This window comes from Monopterus albus, unplaced genomic scaffold, assembly GCF_001952655.1.
Source record: "Monopterus albus unplaced genomic scaffold, M_albus_1.0 scaffold65.1, whole genome shotgun sequence".
NCBI lineage: Eukaryota > Metazoa > Chordata > Actinopteri > Synbranchiformes > Synbranchidae > Monopterus > Monopterus albus.
This window is the reverse complement of record NW_018127945.1, coordinates 4501622-4516901: the sequence shown is the minus strand read 5'-3', so window position 1 is coordinate 4516901 and position 15280 is coordinate 4501622. Positions and strand designations below refer to the sequence as shown.

At 40.2% G+C, this 15280-nt stretch overlaps 1 protein-coding gene across 1 annotated transcript in view; it reads left to right on the top strand.

Moving 5' to 3' along the window:
• hsf4 (heat shock transcription factor 4) overlaps positions 1-15280 on the top strand; it is a 29245-nt gene that overhangs the window by 9530 nt on the left and 4435 nt on the right. Inside the window, exons 5-12 of the mRNA XM_020604388.1 lie at positions 2703-2778; positions 3521-3588; positions 4800-4902; positions 6196-6314; positions 6731-6949; positions 7095-7212; positions 7430-7495; positions 10410-10503. Coding sequence (XP_020460044.1) covers positions 2703-2778; positions 3521-3588; positions 4800-4902; positions 6196-6314; positions 6731-6949; positions 7095-7212; positions 7430-7495; positions 10410-10469 — 829 coding nt within the window. The 3' untranslated portion in view covers positions 10470-10503. The remainder of the gene's footprint in view (positions 1-2702; positions 2779-3520; positions 3589-4799; positions 4903-6195; positions 6315-6730; positions 6950-7094; positions 7213-7429; positions 7496-10409; positions 10504-15280) is intronic.

The window sequence follows — 15280 nt, the reverse complement described above, 5'->3', positions numbered from 1 at the left end:
GAGGAAGTGTCTGGAGAGAGGGAAGTCTGGGCATCTTTGCTTAGACTGCTGCCCCCGCGACCCGGTTCTGGATAAGCGGAGGAAAATAGATGGATGGACATTCTTAGAAAGGATGCAGTGTACACATCCATATGTATGACAATGTATAAATGCAATGCTTTTAGAAAATCTTCCACCACAGACCTTTGTCTTTTATATTTTGTGGTGTTAATTAAAAAAGTGTTTAAATACAATGAAAGATGCAAAAGTCAGAGTGGGAGTTTTTGTGTTCCTAAATTGTTCGAAAGAACCCCAAAATGTTGGAAGTGCAGAAATGATGGATGCATGAACACAGAATTCAGTGCTTAAATATTTATAACCTTTGTTCTATGTAACACAGACTTTACCTTCTCACTGGTGTATACATTTAACTGCAAGTAACCCCTGCCATGACATGATAACGTAATATTCAGCTCTGTAAAAACTTGGTTTGGAGCAAGCTGCCACCCTCTACCTGTCCTACCTGAAAACCCAAAAAAGGAGGGGCATCCAACATGACTGTAAATATGCTAGGTGGCTGTAAACCTTATCTTAAAACAGGAGAACTGAAAATAAGCAGCTCCCTTCACCTGCCTCTACAGGGTAAGCAGAAGATGCATACTGTCAAAAACATGATCCATCATTCCCTGTCCACCTTTTCACTAAGCAGGATGGACAGATCTTGCCAGAGCCCCAAAAATGCAAGACACTGGCATGACCACTATGCAAATGTCTATTTCATAAATGTTGAGTTTGAACTGAAAAACTCCCAAACAGACATGGGTCATAGATTTCTGTCTCCTGCAGAAGGAGAGTAACATTCACAAACATATGATGGTCCACTGCCATGTTAGCACCACTGTGAGGCTCAGCTAAATGTTAACGTCAGCGTGCTCACTATGGCAGGGCCAACATGCTGAGGTTAGGCCAGTATAATGTTTATACCATCTAACTGGGCATGTGAAAACCTTGATCTGCTTGTGGTGGGACTAGAAAAGTCAAAGGATCACCGGTGTCATTAGGATTTATCTTATGGAGGCTACAAATGTTTGAACCAAATTTCATGGTAATCCATCCAACAGTTGTTAAAAAATATCAAAATTTCACAGAAAGCCAGAACAGTCAGTCTCATGCTGATGCAAGAGAAAATGCCAGGGGATCACCACGATTAATAGGTTTTTGCTTTACAGAAAAACAGAGAAAGCTTAGAGAAAATTTTTTTAGTTCATGGCATGTGCGCTTTTCTTCTCAATTCCTATTAAATGTTCTGCCACTTTCTAGTATATTGAGATGGTCTGACTTCACTTGAATGTCCTAGAAAGTCTGTAAGACAATCCTAAAAACACCAACAAGTCACTCCTAAGGTCCCAGTCAGGGACTGCTCTCCAGGCACCATACACCTATGACAATGCTCCTGAGTCGCCCAATGGGGAATCAGCCAGGTGGTGTAATTAGCAGCTGAGTCATTTACACCTACCATGGTGCCATCACACAGTGGGACAACAAAAATAACTGAGACTCTTCTGTACAAAAGAGGAGGAAATCAGAGGGAAAATTAGACTGATTGTAATAATCAACTCTGAGTAGAAGAAGGAGTAAAATCACAGTCATCCATAGAAATACTGTCATCCTCTGATATAAGGTATATATAAAGATTAATGGAAGAGGATGGCCACACAGGGCTGATGGGCACAATGTTCAGTGCCAAGTTAGTAGGTGACACCTGTATTAAAACATCTCAAAAATATTACCTCTAAAATTCAAATCCAGAATTTGGTGGATATTAAACAGTTTTTAGTGTGTTTGTGCTACATGTGTTATCACTAAGAAATATTCAAAACATATGGACCCAAACTTGTTTTGAAGTGCTGAGTCACTGATTTACACCAATCACTATTTAATTTTGCACAGCTGTTGTTCAGTCATTACACACTAAGGAAAGAAAATGTAGTAAATCTCCATGGAAGAACTGCGCTAATTCCTATATGTAAGCAATGAAATCTAATTAGACTAATCTGTGTAGAAAGAACATCATTTAGGCCCATAACACACCAAGATGACAGTGGGCCATGGGCCATTGTTGGGCTGTCAGTGAGCATCTGTTGCCCTGGTCTTTGTAGTGTGTCCCTCGTTGTTGGCACTTAGTCAGACCCTATGAGCGGCTTTTCAGCTGATTCAACAGGTTGAATTGGTGGCGGACCCTGTCTGACTGGTTGTTCAATGAAGAGAACAGTTTGGAAAGGCCCTTGAGCTTGTTGCTGTAGCATCCATGATTTTACCTGCTTAGTATGGTTTGTTCTCATTTTTTGCCTCCATGCCTTCCTTTCTTCATTCACAACTGAAACACTGGGCTGACAACACTACTGTCCCAACTAAGGTGACGTGAGGCAATGCGGCAGTCAGCCTTCATCACCACAAGTTCTTTGATCAACTTAGTGTTTCTCTGTGCTTACATTCTGGGGCACACAGCATGTGAAAAAGTTAGGGGTGCTGATTAAATTTAAAGGCACGAATAGGGAAAAAGAAACCAGGAAATCAAGCTATATTCAAATGAATCGGCTTGAGATTTTTAAGTGAAAACAATTTTTAAACAAATCAAAATTTCTACTAAACATGGTTTTGTTTTCTCTGTTTCTCTTTCTGCTCTCCTTCACTTCTCTATATCTTCCTTCTCCTGTCTGCAGGCAGAATGAAGTGCTGTGGAGAGAGGTGGTCTCACTGAGACAGAATCACATGCAGCAGCAAAAAGTTATAAACAAGGTCAGTGTATGTGTGTGTGTTTATATGGTATGAGAGTCATAGCTGAATCATAATGAAACAATTGAAAGAGAATTACATCCTGATATTTGTACTCCCAAATCGCTTTACATTCTAAAAGGGGCCATTTAACATGAGTGCTTTTACTTTAGACATTCTAAAAGTAAATTTTGCTGGTTCTCTATGGAGGTAGGATTTTGAGTGCAGGGTTTTGGTGATATTACTTCTACCTGGGTGAAAGATCTGAATACTCCTTACACCACCAGATATGGACATGTTTTTATGGTCACAGTTCTATTCAGAGCAAAGGGAAAGTTCTTCAGCAGTCAGAGAATTCAGGATTTTTTCATTAGGCCTACTTTTACAACCCACTCTTACTAACATTGGATTATTTACTGAATTGGGACCCATCTTGATGTTCAGACTATAATATAGACATTTTAACTGCATATTTGATTAATTAAAGAATGGGCATATTTACAAAACCATAAGCTGTATTATATTATTGATACTTTTTAAACTAAGTATTGTACCTAATAAATCCCTGTGAAATTTAAAAGAATTCATGAGTCTGTCAGGCCCTCATATAACAGGATCACAAACATGTTGGTGAAGATGACACAGGCTGGGCTGGGGGCCATTCAACAGATTTTTATTTTCTGCTTTTATATTTAATTAAGGATTAAGGATATAATGGCACAGCGTGTGTGTATGATTCATACTGTGCTTTTTCTCTATGTGCCAGCTGATTCGGTTTCTGCTCAACCAGATGCAGTCCAACACACCCAGCACTGTTGGCTTAAAGCGAAAGTTGTGAGTACATGCATACGTGTGACCACAGTGGAGTGATGAACAAAAGTGACACAAACAGGGTCTCAGTGGTGCAGAGGGAGGGGCCGGCTCAGCTGACAAACTGAACAATCTAACCCAACAAGCGATGTGAATGGAGACAAGTGCTGAATCACACACTCATGTATTCACACACAGTGTAGGCAAAGCAGTGTGTGTGTGTGTGTGTGTGTGTGTGTGTGTGTAAAATGCTGGTTCAGCTTTGCCGCTGAGTGTGAACAAGGCCAAAATGAGAAAGGACAGGCTCACCAGAGCACAAAAGTGCTAAAGGAGCATATATATCCGAGTGAGTGTGCTCTCTAGCAAAGGTTTCATTTAGCTGATGTTTTTATCTGTGTGTACAGCCTTGAGACTTTCATACTCTTCCTGAATGTCCATTTGTGGTTAGCATCTTTATGCGCTCCACCCATTCTCATGGCTCACTCATCCCCATTCCCAATTCCCAATTCCTGTCATATTTCCAATGCTAATGTTCTAAACAGACAAAAAAATAGTGGCTCTGAGAGAGAATGTACTGTACACTGCTTTGAGCTAAATGCTAATCCCAATAACCGATGCCAACATGCTAATGTTTAACTGGTATAAACTTCACTATCTTCACCTAGTGTGTCAGCACTAAACACAAAGTACAGTTGAAGATGAGAATGGTGATGAGAATGTCCTTTCTTCTGAAGATATTTTACCTAGAATATATTCCTAGAAAATGTTAAAATGGTTTTAAAAAATGTATTGGTACTTGTCTTAAATAATATGATAATACAGCATGTTATTTCAAACTTAACAGCAGCAATTGCCACCTAATAAAATCAGAAATTGAATCAGAGGGAGCTGATGATCTTTTGTAAATGTTTTCATGCATCTGGAATTTTGTGACAAAGAAATTCAGTGTAAGTAGTGACAAATATCAGTTATTATACAGTAAACATAAACATCCAACAGCTATACAATTCAGCACCTACAAAAACAGGAAAATGTCAAAAGTGAACTGAATAGATGTATAAATAAAACATCCATCTGTAATGGTACTGTATATACAGTACATATACAGTTTGTGTATATATACACAGAATCCACAGTATGTACAGTAAGTTATCCTTATTTTTTTGCTTGGGGCGATCAAGATCAAGATAATGCCATTCATTGAGCTGTTATGACTGCAGATGTGTTTCTTGCAGACCCCTGATGTTGGACGATGGCTCCCCCAGCCCACCTAGTACCTCCAAGTTCAGCCATAGTCACCCAATGGAGCCAGTGCAGGAGCCCTTCTACATCCAGCCGGTAAGAAAATGTGCAAATTATACCCCTCATATAAAAATATTTGTTTAAAGGTATAGCTGCACCATAATCACTTCAGTTAAAAAATCACTTATAGTATATGATTAAGATCATAGTAGTAGCAGTAATAGTAGAAGTAATTTGGGGTTGAAAGTCTCCTGTAACACCCTGCAGCCATCAGTCTACTGTAGCTGTTATGTTAGAGCAACACTAGAGGGAAGCAGTGCACAGTGACAGATTTGGAGGACTGTGTGTACTGCACAGGTTGTATCAGCTATGACTTGCTTTGACTTCATTGAAGTGATTGTTGGCAGAGACCATATTTGAAGCCTAATAAAATACACTTACTGCACTCTGCCTCACAGAATGCAAAGGTCTAGTGCAGTTCATACAGTCAAAGGGTGCTTCTTTAGCTTTTTGGCCACATGAACAAGTTTAGATAAGATTTTTAATTTAGATTACTTATAGTATCATAGGGATTATTATTTATCTTTATTATCTATGTCTATTATTTATGGTGTGTTGTGTGTCTGCCTTTCTACTATTAAAATTTGTACTGAAATCACAAAGATGAATCTACAATAAAATATTTTTTGTCTTTTAAAGGTAACTTAACCAACCAAAAAAACTGTCTCAAAAGCTGAGATAGAGATTAAGGGAGACTCGTAATGCTAATTTGTTTAGCCGTTTTGTGTTTTTCTCCTTCATGCTCAGATTTTAGCCGATGCCTCATTTTGTAATTACCAAGATGTTAATTACTCAAAATTGATATTTTTGCCTAAGGCTAGCTGATGGCTATCTCACCAGCGTGTTTTAACTTTGGCTGTTTCTCTGTGAGAGCATGGTAAGTGCAACAGTGGATTTAGAGGCCAGATATTACCAGAGTAGGCTGCAGTGAGTGCTGCCTGGGCAGCACTACAAAACCAGAATGTAGTAAATGCACATCTTAAGTGCAGTTACTGTGGTTTGACTTGGTTTTTATCTTCATTTTGTGGTTGCACATTTTATATGCTGTCTACATGAAAATACATTACTGTGCCATGTTATTTTTATATGGTAAAACAAAAAGGAATTTGTTTTTTAATGTTTTTATTCAGCATTGACTACATATGTATTTATCATGTTTTGTAGGACAGTATAGGTCTAATGTGAAATTGTACTGTTAGATTACCAGCAACTTCATTAAATCTAAATTGGCAACTCAATGAAACTGAGAGAAAAGGTAAGCAGAGTTTTTGCAGAAGGAGAAAATGGCCAAAAACAAACACATCACAGTCCTCCCCTCTTTTTCCTCAGCCACCCAGTGACACTGCTTCTTGCTCTAATAGTGGGCTGACAGGAGGACCAATCATTTCAGATGTTACTGACATGTCTCAGGCCAGCATGGCTCTCCAGATGCAGCCTGATGACACCCAGTGAGTTGCTGTTAATACTAATAATAATGCCACGACAATTGCTTAAACAACAGACTACTCCCTTCTGTTGCTAATAACACTTTTCTCACATTTGAATGGATTTATTTAATGTAAACTTTTGAACATCTTTACCATTTCCTGCATGATTTTCATCAATATAACATTACAGGTTCCCATTATAAAGGGTATAAACTCCGAATCTATGGAACCATTTCTAAAATAAAATATTGTAAAACGATTTTTAAAGAATTATTGGGTCGTAATCATAATCAGGTTGAATGGCACTGATGCAAAGAACCTTAATAAAGGTTCTCTAGTCTGTTAGAACATGGTGAACAAAATAGACCTTGTTTCAGAGTTTTGTTGGCCCAACTTACGCTACATTAGCATTTACACTATTTTGACTCTACTAACAGGGAGAAGTGTATGATGTTCATCAAAGAGGAGCCTGTGAGTCCAGGAGTCAGAGGAGGGAATGTAGGAGGAGGGGAGGCTGTAGTGTTGACCTCCTCCTCTGAGGTGTGCGCCACAGAACCCCCTGTACTTCCTGTCTCAATGGTCCAGTCTGTTCTAGAGGGGAGGGGCTCAGCTGCCTCTGTGATAGAGAGGATGGGTAACAGACCTATCGTGGACAGGTATGTGCTCACGACTTCACAGGCAGACACATGCATAGAGAATGATAACGATGATGGTGATGTGAACACAGCTGCTTGTAAAGACAAAACCGGACACTATAGTGAACAAGTGACTCTGTGTCTGCATGCATCTGTGTGTTTGCAGAGTGGAGGTTTCAGAAGCAGTGGAGAACGTGGATATGACCCTGGAGGAGCTGCAGCAGCTACTGCTCAGGAGCCATCAGCAGACTACTGTCGAAGCTGGGACAAGTGTTGTTGTGGATGTCAGTAGGCCTGTAACATACATAGATGATAGCTACACATATAGAACCACAGGAACAGAAAACTTGGTTAACTCCATACAGATTTAGATATACTGTATGTCTGATATCTGAAATTTCAGTAGTATGAATGAAGTTTTATTTTTCACTGCCTAGGCAAACAACAAACCAATTGTTTTTTGATTCTGATGTGTATGAATGCACATTTCTCTTTCCAAAGCCCTTCAGTCTAAGCCTACCTCTGACTGAATGGAACTTCACAGGGATGGAGCCCAACCTCAAATCAGTAAGTCATATAGTTTCACTACTGTATATATAATTAACATATGAACAGAGCTTCGAGGAAGCTGTTTGCAGCTTCTCTGCTAAGCTACATTGTTAACATCCCCAAGATATATAAATAATGCACCCTTATTAGATATTCAAAATTGAGGATTATAATAAGGACTAAGGTCCTTTTGAAGACAACAGCATTGGGTGTTTGAAACTGCTGAAAAATGTCTTGTTTTCCTAATAAATGGCCACTCGCAAAGGTGGAAGTAGACAGATATTGTTATACTGCCACAAACATTCTTAAGGAGAAGGCCTATTTTAAAATCATTGTTAAAGGTAGCTTATTTTTATGTTCAGAAGACACACAGTAATACAAGCATTCATTTGGCATTGTTTTACTTGATGAATATGTCACTTTAGCTCTGTTTTGGGTCTCTTCCAGTACCTGAGAAATATATGCCTCTGGAACTGTTAAATGCTCCGCTGTCTTCTGGGATACCTACCGTGTCAACATAGCAATGATTGTGGAGGGAGTTTTATGCTGTCCTAATACTGGTCTGAACACAGCCCTAGGCCATCAACACAGGGCCACGTCTGATCCACTGATGGCATAGATACAATATGGGTAACTACAGTATGTAAACAAGGGCACTAAGAGAGCGCATGTACAGTACCTCTGCCAAGGCACAACATTTGGTCATGCATATCCTAAATTCATTGATCCGGATCATCTTTAAGGGTATGACAGGTAGTTATACTGTGCATCTTAACGGAACATTTCAGGGTTCTATCTTCATTATAGGCCACATTATGGCACAAAATGTGATAAATGGGGTTTTCAATGTTAACTTTAAATGGCCATCAGATTTAGAATCTGGATCAGATGAAGTTTGGTCTGTTGATAGACATTGCTACTCTCTATACACTATATGGACAAACGTATTGGGACACAGGTCTTAATTATTGAATTCAGGTGTTTCAATTAGATTCATTGCCACAGGTGTATAAAATCAAGCACCTAGCCCTGCAGTCTCCATTTACAAAATTTTGTGAACCAGAATGGGCTGTTCTGAAGAGCTCAGTGACTTCAAGCATGGTACTGTGATAGGATGCCACGTTTGCAATATGACAGTTCATGAAATTTCATTCCTGATAGATAGTCTACATTTAGTTGTAAATGGTAATACTGTAAAGTCACAGAGAGGGGTCAACGACTGCTAAGGTGCATGGTGCTTTAAAGTCGCCAGCAATCTGTTGATTCCATAGCTGAGGAGTTACAAACTTCTATTGGCATTAATGGCAGAGCAGCTGCTAAACAAATGCAGCTTCTAAACAAGTGTCATCTACAGTATGTGAAGCATGTGACTTAAACATTAGTGAAGCTTCCACTGAAGTGACAAAAATTGCAGCAGACTAAATCATCAGGGGCCTCATTTATAAGATGGTACAAAGGTTTATGTGCACACAAACCACACAAAAGGCACACACCAAAAAAAGAATCAGAATTATAAACTGTGTGTCCACACGCATCCACACTCATGAATATTGATATTCACATTGCCCCTGTGGAGAATGAAGGCAGTGGTACAAACAAAACAAAATGTGATAGGCAGACAGCTACAGCAGCTGTTAATGCAACACACAGGGTAATCCCCAAATTAAACAAAGGGGTCAGACTTGGAGGTGGATGTGTTAAATGCTTTGCTGCAAACTGTCTGAGTTTGCAGAGGTCCACTGAAGCCTACTGCTTGGTGTTTGTTAAGCATCTATGCTGAAACATACAGTACACTGATGATGAAACCTAAAATAAATTTTATGTGGATTATGCATGTAGGTGGTGTCAGCTGAGGTGTCTTCCACATAACAGCTGGCCTGAATGTTTATCTTGTTGTGGATATGTGAAGATACATTTGATATCAAATAAGCTTAAACCTGTGAAAGAATCATGATCAAATCTGCCTTCAGAGTTTCTCAATTTCCGCATAGGTATGCACATTCTTCCCTCAAGTTTGCTTTTAGAAATCCTAATGTTGCCACAGGAAGTGGCATATGCATCTTTCAGTCCCTGTTTTGTGCGTACTGTAGATGGGGGTTATAAATAAGGACTGAGATCTATGAGGAATGAGGAGGAGACTTTAACATCCCCAAAAACTAATATAAATGTCACATCCCCATCATCTTTCTACACAGATTTTCACTATATGAGGTTTGACTGGTGCTCTTCTGGTAATGTGAGAATCACATGTTTATTTTGATGAACAAACTCATAATAAGCTTAAAATTTGCACAATTGAATGCAAATCTGCCACTTCCCCTCTGTTCTACTCAAGATTGTCCCCAGCTGATTTTATATTCATCATTACAGTGCCTTGCGAAAGTATTCGGCCCCCTTGAACTTTGCGACCTTTTGCCACATTTCAGGCTTCAAACAGCCCAATTTTTCAGTTTTTTATTTGTTAGAAAAGTTTGAAATATCCAATAAATTTCGTTCCACTTCATGATTGTGTCCCACTTGTTGTTGATTCTTCACAAAAAATTACAGTTTTATATCTTTATGTTTGAAGCCTGAAATGTGGCAAAAGGTCGCAAAGTTCAAGGGGGCCGAATACTTTCGCAAGGCACTGTAAGTGATCTTTTATATGCAGTTACCCCCAATGGTTAGAGTCCAATAAACCTTTTAAATTCAGTATTTTATATATACACCCTCTATATTATGTGAAATCACTGATTTAAAGTGCAAAATTTGTCTTTGAAAAAGTTTTTCCCAGTGCTCACAAGACTACATAAGTCAATACAGTATATGATACATTTACTGATGCATTGTCACATATTGTTCAGTACTTGTCTCTATGCATGTGCAGTATAAGTACATTAATGTTGTAGTATATTATGTTATCAAATTAAGTCTTAGTGTTTTTATTTCACAGCACATGTTCCACAACCAGGAAGTGGAGGTTTTTCCAGCTGCCAGCTCTGAGGAGCAGTGATCTGTGCTGCAGATGGTCTTTTCTAAAGTGGAAGGTAACCTGATTATATGGGAATAATATTTACCTAACAGCAAATAGTACTCAAAGTGGAGGAAATAATACATTTGTTGGGGACTATTTTTAGTCGTGAATGAATACATACAATTTCACTAGCAGGGACCTCAGCTGATACAAATAGAAGCATACAAATAGAAAATGCTTGGAACCTTCACGGTTTTGGGTAAGGCTAAGGCGGTCCATGCCACTCTCAGGTATTGGCAGACACCCAGCGGTGGGGGGGTGTTGAAAGGGGGCTGTAACAAAAAGCAGAAGTATGGAGGTTTGAGTGGGCTAAATAGTGTGTAAACAGAAAAGGCGTAGTTTGGGTCAGGTCCCGCTCCTGATCTTCAAATAATTACATTATCTACATTTGGTGCACTGAGTATTTCCAGCAATAGGACTGTGCATGTAGGTTTGACTCATAGAACACTTGATTGTAGAATCATTTAACTGATAGTTTTGCAATTTTCATAGGATTTGTTGACAACAAGAAAAATATATAATATCGCCAGACTTTTAAATCCTTTACCATTGGAATACTAGAGAATCATGAGTTGCAATCACATATGCATTACAAGAGGCTAACTGTGTATTTCTAGTACAAGAGCGTTTAGTCCAGTTGTGTTTCTGATACTACACAATCTGCTCTAACAAAATGATAACAAACAAACATTTCCAGGTACATTTTGAACAACTGTGTCTTAGACATACTGTATGTCAGGTGTGCAATTTTCATATGATAAAAATTCAAGTATTATCAAATTGTTCAAGTCTATCATAACACAATACTCATGTCATGTGTGTGTTGACAGAGTTACTGGTGGTCATAATCATTAAGTGATCCCTTCCTCATATGACTACTAAAATAGTGAATACAATATCCATTTGTCTAGTAAAAAAAATGAATTCTGAACTTAATTCTTAATTCTAAAATTGATTTGGAGTTAAACAAATCTTGTGGGTATCTCCAAAATTAGCCTTTTTAGTAAGAAAATCCCTCTTTGTGTTTCTCTGAACAGTGTTTCTTTGCAGAGTCACAGCAGAGGGAAATGTTCTGTTTGTCACGTGTAGGTGTTTGCCAGGACAAAACACTGGCATTAAACCTACTCACAGCTGCAAGATGAGCATATCCACTTGATTAGGCTTATTTAGGCTTCTAAATGCACTTATTAGCTTTGGGTGAACCTAGTATAGCATCCCAGTCAAATAAAGAGGAGCTTGACCCTCAACGTGCATGTGCAATGTGCTTCCATAAGGTAATGGGGAAACAAGGCAAAAAAACTACCAGCAAGGGGGAGCCACGACGACAGGTCAGGGGGGAGATATCATTATCATCACCCCCACAATCGGAGATTGGGTACCAAGCCCCAATAACAGGCCTGGATGAGCTTGATTCAAGAGCAGCTGACCTGAGATAGAAGATCATGAGCAAGATGGACACCTGGAATTCCCGTGGTCGGTTACCAAGACTAAGTGAAGTGCCTTCTGAAAGTCCACTAGAGGATGTGAATGCAGCACTAAGAACAATCCCTACTACGACCATCACTGTAACCAACAAGCTCATACGTATACACCACAGCAACCGTGATCCTTGAGATGCTTGGCTATAAGTTCAACAACGGCCACAAGGAGTAGTATAAGCTATCAGAACTGCAGAAAGGCGTGATGAAGAAAGGAGTAGCTAAGAAGTACAACACACTGTCCATACCTGAGGCCTTAGAGACTGCCAAGCAAAAGCTCACAGCCCTGGCCACACAGCTGAAGAGGTACACCAGAGAAGTTTAAGCCAGGAGAATAAACCGAATGTTCTCCACTGAGCCATCCAAGGTGTACTCTCAGTGTCAGGGTAATAACATGAGAGCAGACCCACCAAGGCTGGAGACTGAACAATTCTGGAAGAGCATATGAGAGAAGGAGGCATCACATAACAACAATGCCCTGTGGCTGGGGGGCCTAAGAGCAGACCACAGCAACCTCCCTGAACAAGACCCAGTACTCATCACAATAGCAGACATTCAAGAGCGGGTCTCAAGTATGAAGAGCTGGACAGCACCAGGCCCTGACATGATCCACGCCTACTGGTTAAAGAAGCTAACTTCACTCCATGAGCGCCTGGCAAGACAAATGAACCAGCTACAAATGGATGGAACCCACCCTGAGTGGTTAATTGAGGGCCGGACAGTCCTGATCCTGAAGAGCCCTCAGAAGAGAGCAGTACCATCCAACTACTGCCCAATAATTTGGGGAATTCTTGGTGGAGCTTATCCCACAGTTTGACAGTTTTCTGATCTGTGGTGATTTTAACATCCACGTTAATCGTTCTTCTGACCAACTAGCGAATGATTTTAATTCCCTATTGGATTCTTTTGATTTCTCCCAATCAGTATTTTGCCCCACTCATCAACATGGGGGCACACTTGACCTTGTCATCGCACAAGGATTGTCTGTGTGCGTTGGGGCTATAACAAATCTGGCTATTTCTGATCATTTCTTCATCCATTTCAATGTCCTGGTTCCATTAAGTGCATCTAGATTCACGACCCTACGTCAGCGTCGCAGGATTCTCACCCCTTCAATGGCCTCTGATTTTGCTTCTGCCTTTGTAGTCTCTGACTTTTATTCTTCAGAAGCTCTGAAGCCTCCTCCGTGCCCTGACGCCTTTCTCTCCTTATTTGACTCTACATGCTCCCGGATTATGGATTCCATCGCACCCTTCAGGAAGAAGATACTGTAACTAGAATTACTCCTGCCCCATGGCTAAATGACACCACCCGTGCATTACTGAGATTCTGCAGGCAGGCTGAGCCCCCATGGAAAAAGGATGGCCCGCACTTCTCCCTGGGCATTTTAAGGGACTGCTTGGATACCTATCAGAAATCTGTAAAAGATGTTAAGACTCACTACCTATCCAACATTATCTCGAAGCTAGATATCTAGAGCTCTTTTTAATACCATAAAATCCGTGATTAATCCTGCTGCTATCCTGTCTAAAGAGGGGTCGGTTCAGATCTGCAATAAGTTCCAAAATTACTTCATTGATAAAGTTTGGGCCATTAGACAGAGTATTCCTAAGACTACTCCTACTGTACCAACTGTCCCCTCTGTCCAGTTTACCCTGGAAATCTTTACTCTGATTTCTTTGCTGGAACTTAAAACATGTGTGCAACAGTTAAAATCTACTTACTGCCCTCTCGATCTTGTCCCTGCCAGGATAATTTAGGAGGTCATTGACATTATTGGACCCGCTCTGGTCACATTTAACAGCTGCCTCAGGCTGGGCATTGTCCCCTCCACCCTTAAGCATGCCACAGTGAGACCTCTCCTTAAGAAGCCTAATCTTGACCCCACTCTTCTGTCCAATTTCTGCCCAATTTCTCTTCTGCCGTTTTTATCCAAAAGTTTGGAAAAATTGTCTTTTTGCAGCTACAGTCTCATTTGGAATGCCTGGATGTTGTTGAAAATTTTCAATCACGTTTTAGGCCTCGTCACAGCACTGAATCTGCATTATTGAAGGTCCGTAGTGATATTACTCTGGCTCTCGACACCAAGCGCCCCGTTATTCTAGTTCTCCTTGATCTATCGGCATTGTTTGATACCATCAATCACGCAGTTCTTCTCTCCCATCTGGAACATTACATTGGCCTGAGAGGCAGGGTCCTAAATTGGTTTACTTCTTTCCTGATGAATAGGACCTTCTCTGTTGTTATTGACGTTTATTCCTCCACCACAGCCCCTCTTTCTTCCGGCGTCCCCCAAGGCTTGATTTTGGCCCCATTACTCTTCTCTTTATATATGTCCCCACTTGGTTCAATCATTTTGCAGCACAACGTTCACTTTCATTTTTATGCGGACAATGTTCAGATTTACTTGCCACTGATCCAATGTGATTCGAATGCCCTCATCCTGTTGCAAAACTGCTTTCGTGATATTAAACATTGGCTATCACAGAATTTCCTCCAATTAAATGAAAGTAAGACTGAATGCATCATTTTTAGTCCTGACTCCTCCGTAGCTGTACTTAATTTAGGCACCGCAGCCCCATCATTCACTGATACTGTGAAAAACCTAGGAGTATTATTTGACAGTAGCCTCAGATTTGACAAGCAGATTAGATCTGTGGTCAAAACCAGCTTCTTTCACCTGAGGCTCTTAACCAAGGTGAAGCCCTTCCTGTCACATGTGGATTTAGAAAAAGCCATTCATGCTTTCATCACTTCGCAACTTGATTACTGCAATGCCCTTTATATTGGAATCAACCAATCTCTCTTTTGGAAGCTTCAAATGGTACAAAATGCTGCTGCTTTATTTTGCTCTTGGTTTTATTGTTTATGTAGCTGGTTTTATATTCCTAATATATCTTTTTCTGTGAAGCGCTCTCCAGAGGAGCCGTAAAGTGTTATACAAATAAAGTATTATTATTATATAATAACCTGCCTCTGCACAACATGGAAGCTCCTGTCAGGCATCATAGCAGCTAAGATGAGCAGGCACATGGCTCAATACATGAGCAGCGCCCAGAAAGGAATTGATAGTAACACCAGAGGAGCAAAGCACCAGCTACTGGTTGATAAAGTAGGCACTCGAGACTGCAAGACCAAGGCATACCAACCTGTGCACTGCCTGGATTGACTACAAGAAAGCCTATGACTCAATGCCTCACACATGGATCCTGGAATGCTTGGAACTGTACAACATCGACAGGACTCTAAGAGCCTTCATCAAGAACTCAATGGGAATGTGGAAAACAACCCTAGAGGCCAACTTCAAGCCAA